The sequence below is a fragment of the Idiotropiscis lumnitzeri genome, chromosome 16 (assembly GCF_059441095.1).
Source record: "Idiotropiscis lumnitzeri isolate Australia: NSW breed Sydney's pygmy pipehorse chromosome 16, RoL_Ilum_1.0, whole genome shotgun sequence".
NCBI lineage: Eukaryota > Metazoa > Chordata > Actinopteri > Syngnathiformes > Syngnathidae > Idiotropiscis > Idiotropiscis lumnitzeri.
Window position 1 is genome coordinate 11684111 of NC_142406.1, and position 25789 is coordinate 11709899.

Sequence of the window (25789 nt, forward strand, 5' to 3'; positions counted from 1 at the left end):
ACTCGCGTCACTTGGTAACGATCAAAATGACTGCTTTGGCCTGCCGTGGAAATTGTTGCAAAAACACTTTATTTGGGATTCACCGCAAGCATTTCTATAACTGACCAGAAGATGGCGACAACGTAGCGCCTGAAGACGATATTGAGTTGTCATGACAGCCAGGCTCTCGTGCTTTTTAGCATTTGATTCACTTAAATTATTGTGGCGTGAAATTTTTGCAACATTTTCTATCGGGTTATTTTATTACTGTAGCAAAACCATTTACAAAAGTGTATTTCAGTCCACAAACGTGAAAACTACATATCTGCAAACCAAGGCAGACATTCGTAACACGAATCTGATGGGACGAATCGAGTAGGGAGAGAGCAGGACATAAGGGAAAAGTGCAATGCACAAAGTATACATATGTGTACGTATACACATGTATACACGTGTATATATACACATATATAATAATGTGTATAAATATGTGTTAGATATATACATGTTTATGTGTATATATACACGTATATATATATACACATGTGTGTATATATGTGTATATATATCTATATATGTGTATATATACATATATACACATAAATACACACATGTATATATATATATATGTGTATATACATGTATATATATATGTGTATATATATATATATATGTGTTTATATACACATATATATACATGTATGTATATATATATATAGATATATGTATATATATATATATATATATATATATATATATACATTCAAGTCAAAGGAACTCAACCCTTAGATGATACCTCAAGGAGCAAGAACAAGAAGGTACCAAACATGTCTTTACATCTTTGACTGTATTACTTTATTTATTTTACTCAGGGGTCGGGGCACCTTGAAAAATCAATACATTCCTTCAGGTTTCAAACATAAATGAGGTCAACCCACATACACCGATTATAAGAATTACAAGTGCAATCATACCTACGATAATTACCTTTTTCAACTCAAAGAAATGTGCCGACATCGAACATCCACCGTACAACATCGGGGGGAGGATATGGCTTTCATCAATGGGGCATGGCTTGTTTCAAAGCAAATGTCAACTCATAAACACGTCACATCCGGGAGGCCCAAAAATATAGCGAATATTCGGATCTTCTGCGGCTCAGGCATTCAATTGTGCAGAGTAAATAGCTGCCTATAAATAAATACTCTACTTTATACATCCATGTTTTTTAAATACTTTTTGGATTATTGTTCCAAATATACAGTACAAGATATTTTTCTTCCGTTATGAGTGAATTTAAAATGTAATTATATTATATTATAAACTATATTAATTAAAAAAATTAATTGTCACTAAAAAGTCTGTCGCTCTACTAGTGTGCGCTGATACGGCCTGACATAGCCAAATGCTTTGGGAAATAAAATGAAGTGAAATACACTAAACCATAAGTGTAACTCAATTGACATAAAACCCAGCCTGAAATTTGAGAGCCAGCGGCATTTTTAAATATTTAATACATAAAACAAAGAATAAATAAGACAGCCCAGCTGTTTACTTGACTAGTATTGGAATACTCATCAAATAACCTTTCTATGACCTTTTGTCATGTAAATTGGGAAAATAAATGTGTTTTTCTTTTTCTGTCTTTCTTTTTTTCCCCCATTTGGGTCATTTCATATGGAGATTGCACAAGTTACAATTTAAATAAATCGCATTGATTGTATACAGTACATCTGCCAAACCCACAACCGAGTCTCACTGGACGTAGTTCCCAAACTGACCAGTAGGAGGCCGCAATGTTCTGAAAAATGTACAACAAAGATGGAGAAATAAAAGTCACATTAAATAAGAAATATTTTACAAATATCACTAAAATAATATGCCATAGATGAAATAAAATATTAATTATAAAAAAGAAAAGTTAAAGATCTATTTGAAATAAAATACACTACAAAGGCAGAAGTGTATCAGTTACAAACAGGAAATGTAACTCATCAAAGTATTTAAATGATTACAAGTCAAACATGACTAATCTTATTAAAGCTAATTTTTCATAAATAATTTGTATACAATTATTAGAACTATACTCCTCCTTATATCATTCTTTTTCCCATACAAGAATGCAAACATTGAAAACAAAATAGATACATTTTTCTAAAGAAAACGGTTACCTATTATTGGATCTTGCCTCGGACATGGTGGCATTGTTGCACTCTCTCTAGACTCTGACAATTTCATCACAATAATCTTTATAATATACAGTAGATAGTCTGTTTCCAACAAGTCCGTGCCTGACGGCCTTGGATGAGTAGAATACATATAAGGTTAGATAATATGCTCGCCAGTTTAGGAGCCAGACCGACAGCCAAGTACGTAATGTCAAAAATTAAATAGTCTTTTAAATTAGTCTGGTAACAAATTTATAAACCATTGTATAGTTGCTCTAGATCTTAAAAGAAACATTTTTTAAAGGCAAGAGGTTAAAAGAGCAATCCATGAACTCTGGAATAGAAAGGACTGATCGGTACGACACAGTATTAATTCATCACCCGACTACAAAAGAGACGCGTCATTTACACTGCGCGCGCATCCGTGAAGTTGTCTTTGCCGTTCCCGTGTAGAATGCCAAAAAGTCAGGAAAACATCCTTTGGATAATGTACATCATCATCATCATCAGATTAATAATATGTCGCTTACTCATCCTCGCGTTCTAAAAAGCACATGCACATCGATGCCTCACAAACAGATGAGTCAGTCAACTCACGACTTGCAATATACCTGGAAAAAGGTTTTCAAGAACACTTTAGAAACCCAAGCCTTACAAGAAAGCATAAATAAAGTCAGTCTAGAGCAGAGGAGGGCAAACATCCATGATCATGAGCAACATTTCTTTTTTTTTTTAATGGAGGTAATGATGTTTAAAATAAAATACAGTTTTAATGTGTGCTAAACATTATGTTAAGAATAAATTGTAATATTTTTAAAATTAGTTATATTTAAGTATATATACATTTACCACAACCATAAACCACTTATGTATTGGAAAAAAAATATTTAAGAAAGGATTGGGGGTGAGATAGCTAAAAAAATATTTAAAATATTTTACAGTCAAGTCCTTCGTTTGGGGGTTTGAGTTTTAATATCTAAATAATTATATTCATATTTATTATATCATTGAATTAGCGCAATCTCTTCAAGCCCATTCAGGTGAGTATTTTATTTCCCATATTTGCCTCAATAGTGGCCACTTATAATGTCGATAGGCATCGATCACCTGGTGTCCCCAGGAATTTAATTTTTCCCCAAACTAAAACCTCAAGTATTCTTTCAAATGCCACTTGGCATTTAAATCCACCTTTTATCTTTCTCCAAAAGGCCACAGGCACAATAAAAAGCAATAAGTAGCCTGAGGGGGATTTGAAACCCAAACGCACATGTACCCTGTATTTCGGAGGGGGCTTCATTTGGACATTTTTCTTCAGCCATTCTGTTAAACATTGTCAGCAGTGGATTGCAAGTGGAGCTTAAAAGACACATAACATTGTTAAGCAACCGCATGTCAGACTACTGGAATGCAAAATATTTGGATTTTAGGCCATATCTAAATAAAAAAAAACAAACCAAAGGATAATTCGAAATTTCTTTTGGATTTTTGTCGTCTAAAACAAATATATCTGATGCATTAATTTTTCCTGGTCCTAATTTGGTCACCTTTTTTTAATTTTGATTTTTTTTTTTTTGTTGGTCAAAGCCTGTATTTTACTGTGTTGCATCAAAAAGGACTTTCATACATCTCGTTGCATTATGATTTGGTCTCTTGGCGAAAGTGGCGTAACGTCATTTCGGCACAACATAAAAAGTGGCTTAAAGGCCAGAAAATGATGATGTGTGGTAAAAAGATGCAAAAAATTCATCCTTACCACCAACACTCAAAATGTTTGAGAGATTGGCCTTGCCGTTTTAAGTCGAGGATGAACCTGCTCTTTTGTGCTTCTCCTATTTCTAGTGCTGCTTCGTAACCAGAAAAAATCCCCCAAATCTTCACCCCCTCGTAGGTTGAGCTAAAAAAAAAAACTCGGAATGTAAGCTCAGGTCTAATTGGTCGCCGCCATGAAGTGATTGTCAGAAGTTCTTTGAAAAGTTGCCAAAGCGACAAGGAGCCTGGGTGTGTGTGGTCCTACTTGACTGGCAAGCCCATCTTCAAGTGGAGTGCTTGGCGTTTATGCGCTCACACTTGGATGACCATCACGGATCCTGGTCGCTTTCGCAGTGGCAGTCAGGATCCGGGAAGGCCCCCGTAGCCCTGGCAGATAGACTGGAAAGGAGATAAAGAAAAACACATGAAGCCAAGGCTGAAAATTACCGTCGCATTTTGAACTATAAATGAGAAGATTAGACAAACACATGGAGACCATTCAAGTCCAGCATTAATGTTCATTTTGCATTCATACAAGATTCTTGTTGTGTCAAAATCCCCAACAATCACAGCGCAACCGAGACCATGTAGGTTAGCTAGCCATACGTAGGCTTAATCAATCAGCTCTAAAGCCGTTTTTTTTTTGCAGCTGGAAAGCCTTGTGTCATCCCCCCCAAGTGTCGCTAGACACTTGCTTTTGAGCAAGTCGGTTACTTCATTTAAAGAGCAATACGCCTGTACACGCATGCACTAGCCTTGAAAAGAGTGTCAGTTGGTAAATGCTTACATTTTGGCATAAATATGATTGCATTGCTTACCTTGTAGCAAACAACAACTGTAGCGCGAGAATTTTGACAAGCTCTACGGACCACAAGAAGGACAACATTGACTCTTTCTGATCACTTTGACTGTGTCTGTAGTGGGATTCTTTTTTTCTTGGTCTTGGTATTCAGCTTGTTCAGGACCAGTGGGCTGGGCCCATTCATTGCTGAGCTGTGATTGGCTGAATGTAAGCTCTCTTTATTGCACCTAAGAGATTCCATTTTAAGGCCAAAATGGTAAACTATTGCTTTTACCATCACATTTGAAAAGCGGTGCACAAACAAATGTTGAAGGGATATCATTTGTCAACACTGAAAACTGGAGCGAGAACACGGCGGCCTTGCAGGCTAATTTACAAGACCGCAACACTCACCATGTGTTGGTGAGTCACACCATGCTCTAATAAACATCACAGTACATTATTTTCTGTTGGAGTTTTGAGGGCATGATATTGCTTCTAGCTTTTGACCTTTACTGAGGATGTAGTTTGAAATAATAATAAAAAATTTATAATAATAATAAAAATAAATGGCAACATGATATTTGATATATATATATATATATATATATATATATATATATATATATATATACTAAAGACTCAGGCACTAACCTGGTCTGTGAGGATTCGAGGGTTAATATCAGGAATGGGACCCCCTCTCAGCTCATCTTCCACAGCCATGAGTCTGACAACAGGGAAAAAGAAACAAACAATGCTCGTCAAAAATAAATAATTAAAAAAAAAAATTTAAGAGCTACGCGCAACCATACGATCGCTCATGCTTTATAAATCTAGTATTTTTGGATTATTTCTTAAAAATTGTTATATTAAGGTCTTGGCATGCTGAATTTATTGTCTACCACCCAGGCAATATTTTTTTTTGAGTATATGTACACCTGCCATCTGAGATACTAAGAACAACACATTTGTTTATGCGGCATCGACATTGAGATAGGTGAACTTGGATGTCTCTTTTGCCACGGAAACATCATGCATGAGTGCAAATTTTTTTACGTTGAATTCTACATTTAACTTTTTTTTCCTCATTACCATGCAGAAGCAAGCTATTTCTTTGCATTACAAGAATTAAGTTTACGAATAAAAAGACCGCAAATGGCCCCCGGGCCTTAATTTAGACACTGCTGTCTATCTGTGGCCATCTTTCCCATTTTTTTTTTTTTATCTGTCCCTGTATTTTTTTTTTGGGTTTCCTAACAGACATTGACTATTTCATGACACCTGCCCCAAAATATGTGTGACAGGATTGACGTGATCAAATCAAAGTTAATACAGAAGGGGGCCCGCAGATGTTCTCTCAAGGATCACCTGTTGATGATGCCTTTGATTTGGGAGTCCTTCTCCACTTGCTGCTGCTTCAGACGCCGCTCGCTGTCCTCCAGGCGGCACTGGTACTGCTGCAAGATCTTGCTGGTCTGCTGCTCCTGCGACGCCAGCCTCTGCTCGTATTCCTCCAGCTTGCGATGGGACATCTTCAGGCGCTCTTTCAAGGAGTGGATCTCCTCCTCGTACTCCCTCACCTGCGAGGGTTGACTTGATGAAAGATGTGGCACACTCATTCGTTCGCAAACTCACGCCTATGGGCGACTTGGAATCTTGAGTTAACCTAATCTAGATTTTGACTTGTGCACTCATTTTAGTACATCTGGATTTATGTATACGAAATCTGTGGCGCTTACCCGCTCCAGACGGGACTCGTCCATGCTCTTGGAATACTCCTTAAGCTGACCTTCGCGGTCGGGCCGCAGGCTCTCGATGTCGGCGGAAAGATGGGGCATGTTGGACACCCAGGCCACCGTGCGCTCGTTCAGATTGGATTGGGAACCCTGAAAATGACACGGGGGAAAAATTAAGGTTACTATGGCGCGAGGAGAACAATTGGCCAGCATTTTTTTTTTTTAAATATTAAATGTTTATACATGGACGGTTCACTGCTGAGTTTATTTCTATGTCATTGCTAACCAAACAGTTCCGCTCAAGTCCAATCAATGAGGAATGTTTATAAAACTTCTACATCATTATTTTATTTGATATGGAGACAATGAAATGTCGGCAATAAATGACTGACCTGTTTGTTGCCGAGTGGCTTAAGCAGATGTTGCTGCGGAGGCTGCAGCTGTTGTGATTTTTTGCCGCTTTTGGTCGGCGTGTCCGTCGAGTCCTCGGCGGTGGCGGCGACAGAGGATGGGTTCTGGTTCTCTTTAGTAGCCCCCGTCTGAAAAGGCAGGCCGGGAGCCGGACTGTCCGCCGCTGCGTCCTGCTGCTGCGTTTGTGTTGGTTGCTGCTGCTGTTGCGGCGGTGGCTGAGTTTGCCGCTGTTTGGCGTGAGCAAAGTTGGCGTCGGTGGACTCCAGCAGAAGATTCCTGCTCTGGGGTCGGGCCTTGGGTGGCGTGGCCGTGGCCGATGCGTTGACAGAGCGCTGGGACTTGAGGAGCTGGGGGGCGACGGAGGACTGGCGCACGGGGTGGACGGTCGTAGGCGGCGTCGCCAAGGAGGCGGGCGTGCCCGTCCCGGTGGCCGTCTGAGAAGCGACACCCATCATGTGCTGCTGCTGGAGGGACTCCTGACGACACGGTTTGAGAGGAGGGAAAGGTTAAAAAGCCGCAAGTTGTGAATGCTGCATTCATATCGGACATACTATTTGACTTTTTCTTTTTTTTTTCAGCTTTAATGACATTAGGGTCTTGTTTCTCCCTCCACATGACACGATCAGCTAGGTTGCACAAAAATCCAGAGCCACTTGCTAATAAATGGTAAACAAAGCTACACTGAGCACAGATTAGCATGAGCTAACGTATTTCACTTCTGATAAACTTGAGCTTGATGAACTTGTTGCTGCAATGGTACAATTTGTGTTTGGTGATGTGCCTTCATTCCGGGGCTTGATATTTTCAGATTTTTTTTCCAATATTCCTTCTGGTCCCAATGCTGTCCTATAAATTAGTTAAAGAAAGATAACATTTTTGATTTGATTTCCCTTTTAATTATATTTGAAAAAATAAAAGACAATTTGATCATTAATTTAGCGAGAACAATGGCCCTCACACTGACTGTGTTCATAAAAATAAAAACAGGAGGCTGAGAGATTCATTGCAGCCCACGCAGTAGGACAGAAATAGCTCAGGACACTACACTACATAACGGTATGATTAGAAACACCGCAGTCTACACAGTGCGAGTGGCACATTAATAACATTTTGTATATTAGACATTACAAGTGTTTTTTTTATTTTTTATTATTGTAATGTGCTACACCGCTTATGTGTTACTTTTGAGCTTTTGACCCCTTGGATACTGTGAACATCAAAATTAATGTTTGGCAATACACTCTGGATTACATCAAAATCATATTTGGAGATTTTCTTTTCATAATTTATTTGTCGCAACTGGGAGTTGCAGATTATTTAGAATGAGCCACTCTTACCTGCACCTGCAATGAGAGCTGATGCCAGACTAAGTCATTGTTCTGGTTCTGCCGGGTGAAATCGTCGCTGTAGCTGTGCGAGTGGACGATGCTGGGCTGCACCAGGCTGTTCTGAGCGCGCAGCGCCGACAGGTCCTCGCTGCGGGAGAAGGCGTTATTGCAGAACGCCGGCGCGTACTCGTGGTGGCCGTTCTCCGGCTCCGGGGCCATCAGCAGCGGCGGCGGCGGAGGTTGGGCCGGGGAGTTCTGCGCCGCCAGGTGAAAGAGAGGGTTCTGGAAGGACAGCGGGTAGTGCATGGCAGCCGCCGCCTGCTGCTGCTGCTGGGAGATGGACTCCGTGGGGCCGCCGATGTGGCCCATCTGGCTCAGCCTCAGGCCGGAGCCCGCCGAGCCGCTGGGCAGGTGGCCGCCCATTCGGAGGGGGGCGCCCAAGTTGCCGAAGCTGTGACCCAGGCCGGCGATGGAGGCCTGCGAGGACGTGAGCATGTCCCCCACGGAGTTCAGGTTAGAGATGCTGTTCATGCGAGAGTCTTGGAGGTCCATCATAGACACGCTTTTATTCACGCTGTGAACCTGAGCGCAGTAACGACAATAAAACATAACGATGCGAGATCCTAATCAAAGGCGATCAGGCAATCGGCAATTGAACCAAAATAGAAGTAGTATTCCGCACGTAGCTCAAAAGCGTTACCTTGGGGTCGGGTTCCGTGATGTCCGAGCTACTGGTGCAGTAAGCCGGGCTGGAGCGGGCCAGCGGCGGCCGAGTGACGTAGAACACCTCGCGGGACGAGCGCAGGTCTCGTTCGGCCTGGCGCCTCATGTTCAGGTTGGACGAGAGGGACTCGACGGCCGACACGCCGGCGGGCGGCGACGGCGGCAGGCGGTTGACGTCTATAGAACTTGAGACACGACGCAAAGGCCCAGTTAGTGCCCCCTCGTGACCCAGCAGATGGCGCCTGAGTGACGAAAACTTCAAATCCTTAATTCATGCTTTGGGAGTAATTTCCTTATTGTGTGTGCAATTTTGTCAATGTTCTTGCTTTTTTTTTCAGCAATGTGCAGCACTTCAACATTTTTTTTTTCTCAATTTTAACCATTCCAATCTCAAACTGTTCAGCTAATTTACATTCCATTTCCCAATGAAATTTCTAAATAAAAGCCCTAAATTAAAAATTACAAAAATATATATTTCACGCTCATTTCCACATTTAAATATTGATTCTAACTTTTTATGATAGGAAAAGGGAAACATGTGTTTATTGGGGAGAGGCATTTGTTTTTCAGCCAATTTTTGATGCAATTTCATAAACCTCTGCATGTCAATGATTTCACAGATTCCAGTGCAATGATTAATCATGGCAAGCACAAAGAGCGGGAAACAGTCGCAATTACCGCTGTTATCGCACTTACGTGAAGAGTTCTCATTTAAAGTGTTGCGCAATGATGAAAGTCGGTGTCTCTTGACAATAGGGAGTGTGAGGCAGAGGAAAAGGAGCTTTGGCTAAGAGGGTCTGGGAACAGATGGTGCCAGCAATTACCGATTGATAAAAAAATAAATTATAAATAATTAAGGAGCGCCTTTGGAGATAAATCAGGTGACATTAGAGGGGCTCTCGAAAATAAGTATTGTGTTTTAGAGTCGCAATATTCCCATCCTGCGAATTGTCTTGTTCTGCGCTTCACTGTTAATTACACCCATGTGACGCTGCAGTGTCACGCCTCGTTAAGAATTACCCAACACTGTGAGGCCCCCCCCCCCCGGAGGACACGATGATCTATTTTTGGAATGGGGGAGGAGGGGTAAAGTAGTGGGACGGGGGACACCTACCTGTTTAAGTCGCGCATCATCAAGGTCTGGAAATCGGAGGACATGAGACGATTGAACGTGGGCCGAGAGAAGAGTCTGTCCTTGGGCCGCTCGGGCTGGTGGTTGGCGGCGGCGTGCAGCTGAGGGTTGCGCAGGGCCACGCTGATGTCATTCAACAGTCGAGGCAGTGGACCCAGTTTGAGAATGGCGTCCTGTGGGCAGGTTGGGAAAATGTCACTGAACTACATTCAAAAATATCATCCACATGTCACAATGGACAGAATAAACTCATCGTCTGATTTGACCAACAAATGGGGGTCGACCAACCTTGCTAAGCTGGCCCATGACCTCCCACAGCAGGCTGTGCAGCATGGACAGCTCCCGGCCGAGGTCAATGTAGCCCTCGAAGCCTCCGGCGTTGCCGCCGGCGTCCATGTTGGAGATTTCGTAGAGGAACTGCTGCATGGAGCCCCACTCCATCTCGAGGAACTCGTTCATGAAGTACATGTATTCTTCCTTGGGCCCAAACCTGCCACGTGTGCACATATACTGTACGTTGGCGCTAAAACATTGATGTGCCCCACCCACACACTCAAGTGGAACGGTTTGGCGGGTCCTTTCAGGCAAAGAAGTCAAATGCAGACTCACTTGCTGAAGCTGGCCAAGTTCTGCATGACCTTGGCGATGAGTGTGAGGGTCCGCGAGGTACGCTCCGCCGGGTACTCCTGCGTCAGGTTGAAGAGAGAGGGCGACATAATGGCCGGGCACATGAAGCGGAGGAACAGCGAGGAGCTGATAAGGCTGTCGGCCATATCCTCCCTGCCGCGCTCGGCGCAGCGGGCCCGCCACGAGGCGAACACCTCCTTCAGCTCGCGGGGGAAAATGCTGCAACAAGCGCGACAAGATCCAACGTCAGGGAGAATGCGGCGGATAAACCGAGGCGACTTCTCTTGGAAAGAGAACATTACGCACCAGAGGGAGTTGATGATCTTGCAGAGTAAAAGCTCACAGCACATGCGCAGGTTAGCTTGGTGGTCAGCCAGGACGGACGGCGGGACTCGCATGGGGTCCACCTCGCAGTTCTCCTCAGATTCGTATAAGGCTCGGATGAAGTCACCTGAAGGACATCGGGACGCGTTTGGTCATTTAGCATTTAAGGGCTGTCAGTATCAAACATTTCTCAAGTATTCCATTTTTTTATTAACCTATTATTGTTGGTTATTTGGTCATGAACAAGCAAATAAGTAAGAGTTGCCAGATCCTACCTATCCCTTCCTTGATATATCGGTGCCCAATCAGTTTGAGGTACTCCTCCACAGCCTTCGTAGCAAGCGTGTTCTCCCGGAAGATCATGTGCTCACGCTCCATGAATCGATCCACCTCACACATCGCCATGTCCGACAGAAATTCCTGAAAATGGGACGCATTTTATTTGTTATTTTTTTGCCGGGTCAGATGATCATGTTTCGACCTCAACTGCGGTCTTGTTTACTTTTGTTTTGCCAGTGCTTTGGAGGATGTGCACCAGAGCAAACGCCACCTCCTCTTTGCTCTTCACGCTCAACAGCGGCTCCAGAACTGCGCACAGCGTTCGGTAGTTGTTGGTGATGTACTCGGCGAACTCCTTGTACAGCTCCATGGGGAGGATGTTCATGGTCTGGTAGCGTGACTTGACGCGGAGCGAGGCGTTGATGACTTTGCCGCTCCCGACGCCGCCGCTCTTGGCCAAAACGCTGGACTGGATGACGGGGTACCACTGCTCCACAAACTGACGGCCCGTGACGCTGGAGATGGGGATGCTGACGAGGCCGAGGTATGTGCTTTTCTCCTACAATCCCAACAACGCGATGTCGAAAATATTTGGTCAACTTTTTTTACTGCATACATTTTGGCCAAGGAAACAGGAAAAGAACCACATTTTTCTAAGCCCCATATTTGAAATCGACCACGATAGTACCTTGCGTCTCTTTTTGTCCGTCTCCTTGTAGAGGTGCAAGCGAAGGCTACGAATGGTGGGCAGGTTGTTGAACTCGAAATGCTCGCCCCAGAAGACGGTGTCCGTGCGAGGTTTGCTGGTGGTGCGGGCGTACAGCATGTCGTCCAGACACAACTCGCAGTAGTAGCGCTTCTTGGTCGGCAGGTCCCGCGCTTCGATGATCCACAATTTGAGCACGTTGTCCACACGCCTGCTGTTGTCCTGGACAAGACAAAATTTGTTCAATGAGCCTTAGCATCGGTACTTGATACTTGGAGTTTGCAATCAAGTCCCAAGAATTCGCCCAATACCCACATTTGAATACTGATGCCAATGCATTTGCTTTCAATCACACTTTCATCAGCATTCGCCTCACCTTGTTGGGTTTGACAGCTCTTTGCAGGTTTTCAATCCACTTGTCTCTCTCGGAAGCAGAACGACAGGCAAAACATTTTGTCCCTGAATTTGTGGTCACCTAAAGATGGAAAAAGACAATTTCCGCATATAAACAAGGAAAAGAACAAGCTTGGGTCACATGAGGCCATATTTGATAGTTTAGCGACTGGAAGGCATTTGGGCCCAAAACCCAACTACGTTTGCGTATGACCCGTGCTGAATTGTGTGCTGCATGTTTTTGTATTCAGAGCAACAACAAACTCTCTCCATCTAATTTTGTTTCGACTGCATGTGCAGAACGAGGTTATTGGCTCATTTCGCTAGTGTAATGAATCAATGCGGTACCAAGTGGCACACAGCGTTGCTCATTTGAGCCACTCACTATTCTCTGAATGTTGCCTATTTATTCCTTTTTTTTTGCATTCGTTTTCCCAGTGTTGTGAATGGAGCCGAAAGTTAACCGTCGATGGGTCTAGCCTCGAGCATTTCAAAAAGGAATGCAAGTACAATCTGGGTGGCTTAACGTGCGCGAGTCCCCACCTCAAAGCAATACTCTTGCCCTAAAATGCTGGAGTGGACCGGTTTTATGACGGCGTCTTCGTCCAGCACCAAGTCCAAAGCCTCGGCAGCGCTGCTGGGAGAGAGCAGCGACTCGTGGGAGTGGGATTCTTTGAAACTCTGCATCAAGCGTGTCCTTGGAGAGAGAGAGAGAGAGAATAGAAATAAATACAAAAGAAAAATGAAACAAGGCATTTATTTTGACAGCTCAGAGTATGTGATCGTCATCATCCTTAAATAAACTTGTGCGGAAGACTTTGATTTAATGCGCAAGTGAGTCACAGAGAATCAGGGAGCTCTCGCGTATCGCACCTGACAATCTAAATATATTTTTCAGAGATGATCCTTTTATAATGAGTTTTGGGGGTGGGAAGAGAGGCAAGAGCACTGGGCTTTCATTTCTTGCTGTTTGCAGTTTGGCTTGTTGACTCGACGCAGCTGTGTCATTCGTTAGCAAGAGCAGCAGCGCCCCAGAAAATGTATACAGTAGGAACTCATTTATATTTCTGACGGGGAAAAAAAAGGAAGTGAGTTGGAGGGTTCTTTTGAGGATTTATTTAAATTTTGTTCTTTATCGGAGAGAGCATGAGCTTTAAAAAAAAGAAATAAATAAATAAAACAAGAGCCCAATCAATGTTATTATTTCTAGGATTAACATTAATGACAGGTGCACGCTTGGCTTATTTTGCCCCAAAGATTTTTTTTTTATTTCAAGGCTGAATTTGGTTTTGAAAAAAAAAAAAAAGAAAAAGCACGCAGCACAAGAAAAAGCACAAAGTTCTGAGACTCCCGTGGCCACGCCCAAACGGTAAGTAAATTGAAAATTGTTGATAAACTGATTCGTTCACAAACCAATGTTACACGGCATTTGGTAACTTTTCTTTCAACAAACAGATTTTTAACACTTGTTCTAAATCAATTAGCTTTTTTTTTTGGTGCAGTGTGAACCAAACAAATCTTCTGCTGTCTTGGAGCATAAACATAAATAAATAAATTTGTAAGGGAATGAAGGAGTGAAATTAAAGCAGTCGCTTTGGAGTGTTAATTTGGTGCCGCATTTCATGTCAATCACAAGATGCAGTAAATTTAAAAAAAATGGTTAAAAAAAAAAACCCGTAACAAACAAAACAAGAGCTTGGCAGGCGACTTTGAGCAGCTGCGATGGGAAGAGAGAGTGCGAAGTTGGACGTCGGATGCCTTTGCGGCATCGACGGGGAGAATTAAGCGTGTGTGTGTGTGGGCAGAACGGGAAGCCGGCTGTGAAGGCAGCTGTCAGGCAGCGGTATGAACCGAGGCCAGGAAGTCAAGGTGACCACCCCCCCTGACCCATACCGCCACGAGATCGCCACGGCACCCACAGCTTTTCGGTTGCTTTTTGTTTCTAACAGGTAATGTTCGCTATTTGTTCAGAATCCTATTTTGGACCTTAGCCTAGAATGGGTTCTAAATTTCAATCACTCAAATTTCATTGGGTAAAAGAACGCGCAAGGCTTTTTAGCATGCATCGTTAAACTATACCGGACAGCCATATCTGCCCTCAAAATGTCGCTTCTCTTCCTTCTTTGGGTAGCGTCAGCACAATAGCTCCACTTTCTGCCTCGACATCTTCACTTGCCGTACGCGTCGTGACTGAATTGTGTTAGTACAGCAGGAAAATTTCTGACAACAATGCAGACCGTATTCCTCCGAGACATGACCCCGCGTTAGAAGGATGAAAGACAAGAATGTGGCGTCACAGGCACAGGAAATTCATGCTTTTTTCTTTTTTTTTTCTCTCTCTCTTCACACGATCATACAGATGGATAAAATGATACCTCGGAGCTGTTGTACTCATGCTGTTTTCCAATGGGGAAAACAATCACTGATATCACATTAGAAAACGTAAAAACAAAAAATATGACCAACCTCTCTTGATCGGCGCTACGAAATCGGGGCAGAATCATTTGTCGGAAGCTGCTGGTCCGATCTAGTTTGGGCTGACTTTTGGCCCTCTTGATGGAGCCCTTCAGCCTCCGATTGAGGAAACTCTGAATGTTGGAAAAAGTGAAAAAGTACACCTTCAGCCTTATTGAACGGATACGGACCACATTTCACCAAACCATTACCCAAAAACATAGACCGGCCGACCATAAATGTCATGAAGAAGCCAGCGTTTTTGGATCTTGAATTATAAACCCAAATGAGCTCGAAACCCGGCGTGACACAGTAAACTGATCCATAAAAGTCTAATCTTGACTTAAGTGTGTTGCGGTGCACTCACCGGCTGTCTGAAGGACTGCGGGGTGGCGTTGGGAGGCGTTTCCATGCTTGACTGTCGCACAGAGGCAAAACTTGCCCTGCGTGATTGGTCTGGGTGGGGAAAATAGCACCAGAAAAGAGTTAAATCACATGACCATTATTTCAAAAAGAAACACAACAAACATTAAGCATGTCAACAAGAGCGTCAATAAAAACATGACGACAGACATCCACAGTCTCCATAACAGTGACAAAAGTGGATTTTGATGACCTATAATTTAGACACTTAAGACAAAAATGAATGCCCTCCTCAAATATATAGACCCCTTTTAACCATTAAGAAAAAAAAATGGACGAACTATAATGAACTCAGTTAGTAGCTGACATTGAACTTCTGATCCCATTTTGGCCCTTCAACATGACGTTTTTTTTTTCCCACACTGCCAATGTGTGATACGTTTGTGATAAAATGTTCGCTATTACAACAACAAGTAGCAATTTCCTGTTCCTCCTCGATTCTATTTTAGTCGGTTTCTTTTACTTCTATGACTAATGTGAGCAAAAGACACACACAGTCATCCTGTGATTTCCTCCCAAAGCCTGCAAATGGGCCGCTCGCCAGGTTCTATTCTGAAACACGGGCTAATTGTTTGGTCCCCATGGAAACGAGGAGCTCACATTTGAACCGCTCAAGGTGGCGCGGTACAAACAAAACGCAGACGACGCAGCGCATGTCGTCAACCTGAGCGGGTTTTCTTTGGCGGTGAAGCAGCCACCTGACGAACTTGCGATGCAAAATGTTTTCTGTGTGTGTGTGTGTTGATGCTCTCCATTCGGGATGTAAATTGCCGCGTGTGTGGGCGGCTCCGGCCTCCAGCTAACTGCGATACAGAGGAAGAAGATGCGGAGTGGGTGTTAAGAGAACCATACTCGCCCCTTATCATGCGTCCCTCTACAAATACATGCCTTTTAATTCAATGAGAGTTGAATGAATTTGCTAGATTTTTCACAACAAAAAAATAAATAAATCTGCGTTACGTTCACGGCGCGATGCCACTACGAGTTGTATTTTGTGCTTTAAGACTGAAGTAACGTTAAGACTTGATATTTAAAAACTCACCAAATTGTGCACGGTTCTTTAATTTACATACGACGGGATGGTCCCATGGAATTTTTAAAAAATTCAACACCCGAAGCATATTGAAGGCAAGTCTGACGTTTTTGTTAGAGGCGGCCATTTTGCCCATTTGACGGTGGAGATTTTCTCTCCGTACGACTAAATTCAAACCTCGTAGGCTACACTCGACAGACGGGCAACACTAATCAGAATATTTATTCAGAAGTAGATCAAGAAAAAATTCCCAGTAAGCTATGCCAAAAAGGACACCTCAAGTCTTGGCCATTGAGCTCCCTTCCAATGGCCCTTCAAAGATGACCAAAACCAAGCGATTTTTAATCTGAGGCCTGAACTGAACAAATTGAACCCTCACTTAAAAACATGAATAATGGCTACCATGAGTAGACCCACAAAAGTCCAAGCACAGAAAGACAATAGGTGCCACAAAATGTTTTTTAATGGCCTGACTGAATGAAACTTTCCACCTCACTTCAACATCCTTGGCCCTTAGATGGCACCAAAGCAAAAATATCTATACTCGAGCACAGAAACTTGAAGTTTTTCTGAAAAGAACAATGGATAGGCTGGCCCAGAAATATACCAATAGCCAATTCCGCAAATGTCCCGCTCAATCTACAGTTGAGTAAATAACCGCTGCCAGCCACTGCATGGGACCGTAACCGCAACCTGAAACTAATTAAGTTCCGGGATTCACTATGAGACAGTGAATCGTAATCTAGGACAATATGGGTGTCATAATTAATGACAGCAACTTATGCAACATGATACAATTCCTGAGCAAACTGAGGAAATCCATCCCAAGTGCCCAAAAGCTGCCACGCGTCAGCGAACAAGCAGCCCGTCTGTAAAGTCTGAAGTGGTCGATGTGCCACACACAAAAAAAAAAAAAAAAAGGTTCAAGGAGTCCGACTTGCTTGTGTGAAGCAAGGCGCCCAGGCGATCAGCCTTGGAGACAGCGCTGCGAGCAAAAAAAAAAAAAAAAAGAAATTCCTTGATGCATCAACTTGATGCCTCTGACAAGCTGTCGGCGTCGCCCCGAGAGGTTTGAGGCCGACGTGCGGGGAAAAGCCCCAACGAAGCTGGCATGTCAAACCCTTCCAGTTATTTCTTGACCATATTAAAGCCACATTACGTATAAATGTGACCTTGGAATAGCACGTAGAATATCATTTGGACGGTTCACAAAAACAGCAGCTCGGCTGTTGCCTTGACAACCCCAAATCGCCAACTGTACGAGCATTTGGACCAGCCAGGACTCCTCGAATGGAAAAATTGAAATTCCGATTATGTATTTAAATTGACTATTTGTTTTAAAATTGCGGATTTAAAAGCGCTTTAAGTTGCATATGAAGAATTATTACGGCCACACAAAATAATTACAAGAAGGAAAATATAATATAAAAAGGAGTATAATAGTCGCAATATCCATCCATCCATTCTCTGTACCTCTTATTCTCTAGCCTATCCTAACGTAATAAGGCGTCATTTCAAGAAAACAAAGTCTAAATACTATGACAGTCATAATTTTACTTGGAAAAAAAATACAAGTTTTATAAGTCGTAATCATGAGGGGAAAAAAAAGTCTAAAGATTAACACAGACTAAAAATAAAACAGTGGTGAATTTATGAAAAATTTCTAAATTCGAGAATTAATTGGTCAATTTATAAAAATTAAGTTTATAAAAATTAAGTTATCGACAGTTAACAATACCTGTGACAAATACAAACTGACTTTAGTCGTAATGTGTTTATACAATGACTAAACTATCTTTAAGTTATTTAATTAAAAATACAAGAATCAAATAAGTTGGCCAAAATAAGGTTGAAATATAACAAAGCAAAAATATAACAAAGTCAATTTTAGGGCAAGTCTCAATATTTGTTTTTGGAAAATTAATATTTGACAAGATTAAAGATTGAATTTTTTTTTTTTTAAAAGCTTGGTTGTAACAATATCACTTTTCCCATTATTGTCGGATCAAATGCGAGCAAAAAATAAAATATTGTGCACTGTGGTCCCATCTATAGAGCACATAAAAAATGATGCAAAGCTTGCATCTCTAATAACATATTAACATTTAAAGAAAGCAATAGCTGGGCTCTCGGGGGTTTATGCAAAGTGGGAAAAGAAAGACAAGTGACACTTCTGACTGCTGCTATTTTTAGCCCCGCAGGCAGCAATAAATCACGTAAATAAAAAAATTAATTTAAAAAATAAAAAAACGACATGAGGAAAAGCAGGAGAAGAGGAAGCGCTGCAGGATTTGAACAGCAGAGGTGGGTGGAGGGGTTGAGGTAGCGCAGTGTGGGGGGCGGGAGGAAGATGCAGAAGGCCAGCTCCCATTGGCTGAAATGTGGACATAAACGTGAGGTGACGTCAGGGATTTGTAGTGGCACGTAAAAATGAAAAGAAAAAAAAATGACTCACGGAAATATGTCCTTCTTGTTTTGGGTTTTTTTCTGAGTCCGGCATTCTCGCCTTTCACCGGGGTACATTTGCAAAGCTAGCTGAAAGGACTGTGGCCTGGTTGCCATGGGAACATCATTTGCTCTCCACCACACTCCTGCGTATGCGCGCGCGCGTTTTAACACAGCGTGGTGAGTTTTCAAATAAGCGGATTTACCCCCACTTGAAACTTCATCATCATACAACAGACTTGATCGGGTAACGTTCCATCCAACTTTGACAAAATCCAACAATGGGGATTCGCCCAAATGAGCCCCAATCAGAAGCCTGCACAGATGGGCGGAACTAAACCGCCTAACTTTTTTTTTTTCCCCCTGAGCCTTCATCTTGGCAGAACACGCCGTCAATATTTGGTGATCATGATGGAGGCGTGAAAACGGGTCTGCTGATCGCTGGTTGCAGTTTTCCATTTTGTATACAAAAGCAACATCCTAACTCGTCATGAAAACAATCCTTCCAAGATCATACATACATACACATACATATATGCAAAAAAAAACAAAAAAAAAACACCAACACGCCACGTCAAACCGATACATCCTCCAAAACGGAAGGAACGTGAAACACGACAGACGGTCAACGACGCACAAGAAGACGGATTTTGGAGCGCACTCACTTGGGGTTAAAACGCCGGGTCCGCCGCAGCACACTTCCACTTGACCACCCAACCCAAACTGACCCTGATGCGGCAGCCACGACTTTGACGACGCGTCCATGCAGCTTCAAGGCGCACACACACAAACACAAGTCAAGGTCTTGATCATGGAGTGGTTGCGCTTATTTATTTGACCGGAGTCGAACGTTTTAATCATCCTGTGTCGCAAGTCGAAGCAGCACAAATCATCACGGGTGCTCTTTTATGGCCTAAATGTCACCATGGCTGCTGCTCAACCTCATACTGTTTCGATGATTAATTGATAGGATTTTTTTTATTTTTTTATTACACACCCATGTTACGTTAGCTCTTCTTTCTGATTGGCATGTACAAGCAGGAAATCAGAAAAAAAATTGATTCAAATTTACTAAGAAAATATTACAACTAAAATGTCCAATAGGCTCAAACCAGGAAGTGACCTATTAACTCAATTTTTGCAGTCTATTTTTTTTACATACCAAAAATTATTTTCTACTTCTAGTTAATTGGGATTCCTACGTTCATCATTGCCCCTTTTCCGGAAAGAACTTGCTTTGAGCGGTTTTCAAAAAGAATGATAACAACAAGGATTATGTTGTCATTCATTTGAGAGTGAATCAGATTTAAATACTTTGAAATAGACTTTGAATACAGGGAGAAACCGAGCGTTTCCTCACATGCATTATTAACGGAACAAAATGAACCTCCGGGAACCAAAGCGAAAAAATTAAACTAATGTTTGGCCTGCTTAACATTTCATGCAGCTCCATTTTGATTTCATGTACTCACTATAAAACAAGCAGATGAAATGCAACGGAGTTTTCTTCTTTCCTGATGCGAGTCAAATTGAGGGTGGACTACAGTGGCAAATACTTTTGTACTTCTCATCATCGCTGTAATTATATTTTATCTTTATTTCTACAAATGGACAATGTAACTACATGTCTTACAAGCACAAAACAGTACAATCTAGTACAAAAGCTCCTACTTTTAATTGTCATTATTGCTTCTTGTTCTAGGATATACGTCGTTGGAAATTAAACGTCTAATTTGGACAAACTACTCCAATCGTGACAATTATGACGTGATAGGAAATAAACTACAAGCATGCTAAATTAAGCAGTTTGATGGTTAGCGACATATCTGCACAAAGTAGACATTTAGTGGCCTGTGTTTTTTCCCTTCATTTTGATATGCTACTTTAGCATCACTGCTACATTTTGACCCCTCCTGAATCATATTAATTCACTTTTGCTGAAAATGTGCATGGCATAGGTGAGAATATCAGGTAGAAAATATTAAATAACAAACAGTTATGACATTGGCAATCAACACTGAGCATTAGGAGACCATACATTACATTGTGTGAGGGTACCTCAAACCGATTGCGGTGAACGTACAGATGGAAGACCCCCGCTTGCATGTTTTGCTGCCAAACTGACTGTGTACCGTGAACAGCACTCACCCGAAATTAACGGGGGGTTGCTTCCCAGTGATGAAACGTTGACAGCTCAGTCACATCCAAGGCTGCGGACCCACTGGGCCAGTTGTCAGGTTGCCACGGCGACAGCGGCGGGGCTGAGAATCACACCTGAGCGTCCCCCTGGAGTGACCCCTCATTCATCCCCTGCAAGTGTGTGAGTGTAGGCCTCGGTCAGGTGTTTTATGAGCCAATGTGTGTAAATCAAGATAATCATCATCATCATCATCACCTCTCTTCTTCCTCCTCTCCTCCTCCAACTCTAGTGAGGACCACCGGGGGCAGCTGAGATGTTGCACTCTCTCTTTGGAGCCTGCTGGCTGTGGACATGATGCGTTCACGGGCACCTGGAATTAGTCGGAACTCCCGTACAGCGTTAATAACACTTTCCCCGCACACGGCGATGAGCCGCGCACGCACCCAAAAAAGGTAAACATCCACATTTTTGCGTCATTTTGCTCTCTCTGTGTGTCTCTCTCGGTTCGGTTTCAACGCCGTTTTCGAACAAAACTCTGAGAGGGGAAATCCACAATGAGGTCCAGTAGAGTCCGGTACCGAACCGGCGTCCCCTTCCGCAGACTGATTGCGATTGAAGACGGCGGCTGGAGGAGGAAAGAAGAGTCGCTCGCTTCGCGGATGCGCCTCTCCCCGGAGGGCGGAGACAGGGCGCGAACGCGACGGAGAGAGGGAAGCGGCTTAGCGGAGGTGAGGAAGCACCGCCTACGAGAGGCATGCGAGTCCGCCCTTCGAGTGCTCTCCTCCCGCTGGAGGAACCCCACCGCGCCGCTTAATTGGAAGGAGATTGGAAGTGTGCGATAGAGCTCAAATTACACCCCAAGTGAGTTTAATCTCTCCCACTGATGTGAAAATCACTTATTGCTAATTTCTTTTTTTTTGCATTTGCTGGGAGAAATGGTGACTTTGACATTCCAAGACAACAGGACAAGTCTGTCAAAATGTTTCCACTAGTATGACTAAAATGGGGAGAGGACAAAAGTCCACCTGGAAATTGGCAATGTCCGTGTAAACTTTATTTGTATTTCATATGACACGTGGCTCAAATAAGCAGCTCATCAGCAAGCGTGTCTAAATTAAACAGGAGAGAGCCTAGAATGCACCCCTGGAGAACCGCGCATGGAAAGCGTACATTATCGGATTTATGGTCACCAAGAAAAAGTGAAAATGATCTCATGATGTGATAGCAGGAAAGAGTCAAGAGCAGTCCCCCTGAGACATCTGTCTAATTGATTTCATTTCTTTAAACAGTTTAAAATGCAAACAATGTTTTCGAGACAAGTTGCACAATATGTAATTGTTTTTCATAAGGTCTTGTAATTTTTTTAAAAACTGTGATTATTTCTGTTTGTTGCTACCTCTTATCAGTACTGCCTAGAAAAAGAGGCTTTTAATCTCAATGGGATATTTTCTGGTAAAATAAAACTAAATAAAATAAGATGATATCCTGCCCGTTTAGGCATTGACACGACTTGCAAAGAGAACATTGCTGACTCGACTTGTTTGCATCATTTTAGAGTAACATGGGTTCAAATGCCACATCAGGGCCATATTTACCTTTAACACAGAACACCGACAGAACACAACAACAGGATTGAAATTCGACAGCCATCACGTAATTCTCACCCTTATGTTAAAAGCATTTGTGACATTTGTTGGGTTCTGTCTGAAAGGTCTAAGGTGGATACATGATGTCTTCTGCAATGGCATTTTGATTCCGTGAAATGGAACTGGGTGGAACGACGTCAACCTGGCAATTTTTTTTTCACCGTCAGAGGTACTATCAGATCTGTAACTGTGACAGGACACAGACTGCATGTAAAAGGATTCAACACCCACTTAATTCTCATGTTGGGTGGAAAGCGATTGTCGCCGTCCAACCAGACACCGCGGAATTTTGAAAGTGCACAGGTTATGGCAATATTCGGCCTCAGCTGGGTGCTGTGTTAAAAGCAAATGTGGCTAAATGGCCGTTATTGCTCTGATGCTGTCATTTTGTGGCCTTATTCCACCTGGCTGTTCTGCGTAAACGGCATCCTCATCATCATCATCATCGTTGTGATCATAACAACAAATGATGATGGGTTTAATCGCACCTAACAAGTCACCAAAATAACGGACTCTGGTCGGACAGCGCTCCTAAATATAGACCGCGACTAAGCGACACATCTCCTTTCTTACTCTCTTTGCTCGCCATCTTCTACACACACATCGCCATGGAAACTGATAACAGAATCGCTTGTCTGCAAAAAAAAATAAATAAAAAATAAAATATGGACGAGAACAGGAACTTGGATGATGGGCAAGGGTGTATTTTTAGACGTGGAAGGCCGCGCTGTGTGGACAAGCGCGGCCCACTACTTTCATCAACTTTTAACACACGCGCCACAAAATCTTAGGATCCGCTACACAAAAGCGGCCTCCTTGCCCATTTTACCTGCATTATTTTTCCCTTCTTAAATCAAACGTGAGCCTTCACTCATGAGCATCGCCATGGAAACTGATAATAGCTTGCCTGCAACAAGAGAGGAAAAAATAAATAATAATAATAAAAAATAAATAAATAACGAGTCCATGCATGGACAACAAAGACTGTGGAGGTCCAGTAGAAGAAAAGGAAAGAAAACCTTCAGATAAAAACTGGCTGCAACATCACGACATTATCTGTCAAGGACTGGATTGAAAACATAAACAACCTTGTAGAGAATTAAAATGGCTGTCAGCCGACATATTTTATAGACACTCATCATTCCGCAAGCATGCCAATCTAACTATAGTTCCACGAAGGCAACGTCGGGTATTTAATGACTGGAGACCGACGTGGGTTAGAAGGATTGTGAGGGAGGGGTGGCGGAGGAGGGGGGGGTGTACAAGGGAAGAGAGTACAGCACAGTACACCCACCTACACTTGGTCGGCATGGCAACTGCCACACTAGAACAAGAGTGATAACGCCGTTCTGCCAAGTGTTTACTCGGTTGGACGAAAGCTGAGTGTCATGGTTGGAGGTGAAATTTAATAGAATTAAATGCGCTTGTGACAGGAAAACAATACAGGCTCAATGCTGAAGAGGCACGTGGCTTGCTGGTAAAAGCTAAACTGCTGATAGGATTTAATATTTAAAAAAAAAAAAAAAAAAAAGAGATTAGATTAGTCACGGTATTTCCCATTGAGATGACTTAATTGAATAATTTGCAAAATGTTGTCATTATCGAAGCTTTATTTACTGTTCAGTCGACAAAGTGAAGTCACCAGTCAATGAAAACACTGCTCAACATTTGTTTTGTTTTTTTACTTTGTACATTTTTTTTAAATAACGCTGCCTCCCCTAAACACTTTTAACGCCAGCTGAAAATTTAGAACATATAAGGCCGATTTTCTCACCCAAGTTGGTAGAACAAATTTTATGAGCTTTAAGTAAGAGTGAAACTGCGCTTTGCGATGTTTTCCATTCATCTAATTCATGTTACAGCACCACACAGTTAGATGATGATGATGATGATGATAATTGCGCTGGCGCTGCGCTGTCACAACACAACAAATCAATTAGCCAAGCTGGGCAAAGCATTTCTTTTTGTTCTGTCACCGTGACGACACTTTCTTTATAATCATCGTCACCATCATCTGAGAGGGAAGACGAGCTCACCTCCACCTGCCTCATTTCCATCAATGACGAGCGAGCGGCGGACTGACAGAACATTGACATATTTGGCTCGGTAAAATAATGCATTCTAACCACATTTTCCTCATTAGTTATTAGGATGACAGAAAAGAAAATATACCTTTTTGGAGTGAGAATGCTGAGTACTGCTGGAAACAGCAAAAACCTGCGAGTAATCATCTCAAGAGTCTTGTATTTCCCTAGATATGTCTTTGGATGATGGCTAAGCACTACTTTTGTCTAAATGAAGCTCCATAATTCACTTGGGTATGTGTGTGTATACACTAAAGTTATTCTGTTTTCGCTACGGTTTGACCAAAATAACGACATGAAATCAGACATTAGTTCATCCACAAATACCAAACCGTGGGAAAAGTCCACTCACTTTCCCTAACATGAAAACATTTCAATTTTGTAATATTTGACTGGGTCACTAAACGCATCAACTCTGTATTAGGGGCAGGAGTTGCAGTGGACTACCAGCAGATGGTGCTGTTTTGCTTAATTTACAATTTGTATGTTAGAATCATGAAAGAACTATTTTTTTTTTTTTTTTGTAAAGACAAACACCGGTTCCACCAGTTGACACAAAAAATGGGCAGGAATTTTCAACGTATTTGATCAAAAACCCACCAAGTTGCTCACTGTTACTGCTTCCCGGACGGCGGCTGAAGGAGCTGAGATCAGGAGCGACGAGGCCCGAAGGAGATGTGGAGAGTAGTCGGCGTTGGAAAAGTAAAGTGAAGAGGATCAAATTTGGAAGTGGAGATTTGAAACATTCTTTCTGTATGTGTAGCTGTTACTCACCAACAGTTGCTCGTTTACTTTCAAACGTGGCTTGAGCTTGTAGCAGACGCGAGCGACGATATGCATGCTGCCATCGCATCAACTGGTAAAAGGTCCCTTAAAAATGTCTGTTCTTTCATCAATAAACACTTCAAACATCAAAGCGCACGTAGGAAGGGAGATGATGATTTTGTTGATTTGTTACGTCTGTATTGTGAATGTTTTATCTTGTGTTCTGCAAAAAGTAGCAGCATTGATGTTTCGGCATGTGTGGGTGTGCATGTATGAATGGTTTAAGACAAAACATCTAACAGTATATATTTTGTTTCTCGTGGAACACTACATTAACAAATACCTTTTAAGAGCCGGCGACATTTAACATTGCGTAATGACTCACCACCCGTGAACTAAAGCTGCAAAGTTATGTAAATAAAAAAAAATAAAATAAACACAAGTTACGTCAAGACTCATTTGT

General features: G+C 42.4%; 1 protein-coding gene across 5 annotated transcripts; it reads right to left on the bottom strand.

Moving 5' to 3' along the window:
* Positions 1 to 811: 811 nt before the first annotated feature.
* Positions 812 to 25689, bottom strand: syngap1a (synaptic Ras GTPase activating protein 1a). Of its 5 annotated transcripts, XM_088318644.1 has the most exons (22): positions 25162 to 25689; positions 21087 to 21174; positions 20840 to 21001; positions 19357 to 19460; positions 15158 to 15246; positions 14803 to 14924; positions 12880 to 13033; positions 12320 to 12418; positions 11926 to 12165; positions 11461 to 11796; positions 11234 to 11378; positions 10941 to 11085; positions 10617 to 10853; positions 10296 to 10497; positions 9990 to 10180; positions 8853 to 9060; positions 8162 to 8734; positions 6806 to 7300; positions 6417 to 6563; positions 6046 to 6257; positions 5332 to 5404; positions 812 to 4295 (listed from the first exon to the last, which is right to left on the bottom strand). In XM_088318644.1, the coding sequence occupies exons 4-22, from the start codon at positions 19454 to 19456 to the stop codon at positions 4257 to 4259; spliced, it is 3807 nt and encodes a 1268-aa protein (XP_088174770.1). In that variant the 5' UTR covers positions 19457 to 19460; positions 20840 to 21001; positions 21087 to 21174; positions 25162 to 25689; the 3' UTR covers positions 812 to 4256. The 5 variants fall into 5 exon arrangements, with proteins under 5 accessions (XP_088174770.1, XP_088174772.1, XP_088174769.1 ...); XM_088318646.1 differs by lacking the exon at positions 25162 to 25689 and having other exon boundaries at positions 8162 to 8629; positions 21087 to 21569; XM_088318643.1 differs by lacking the exon at positions 25162 to 25689 and having other exon boundaries at positions 21087 to 21568.
* Positions 25690 to 25789: the final 100 nt, after the last annotated feature.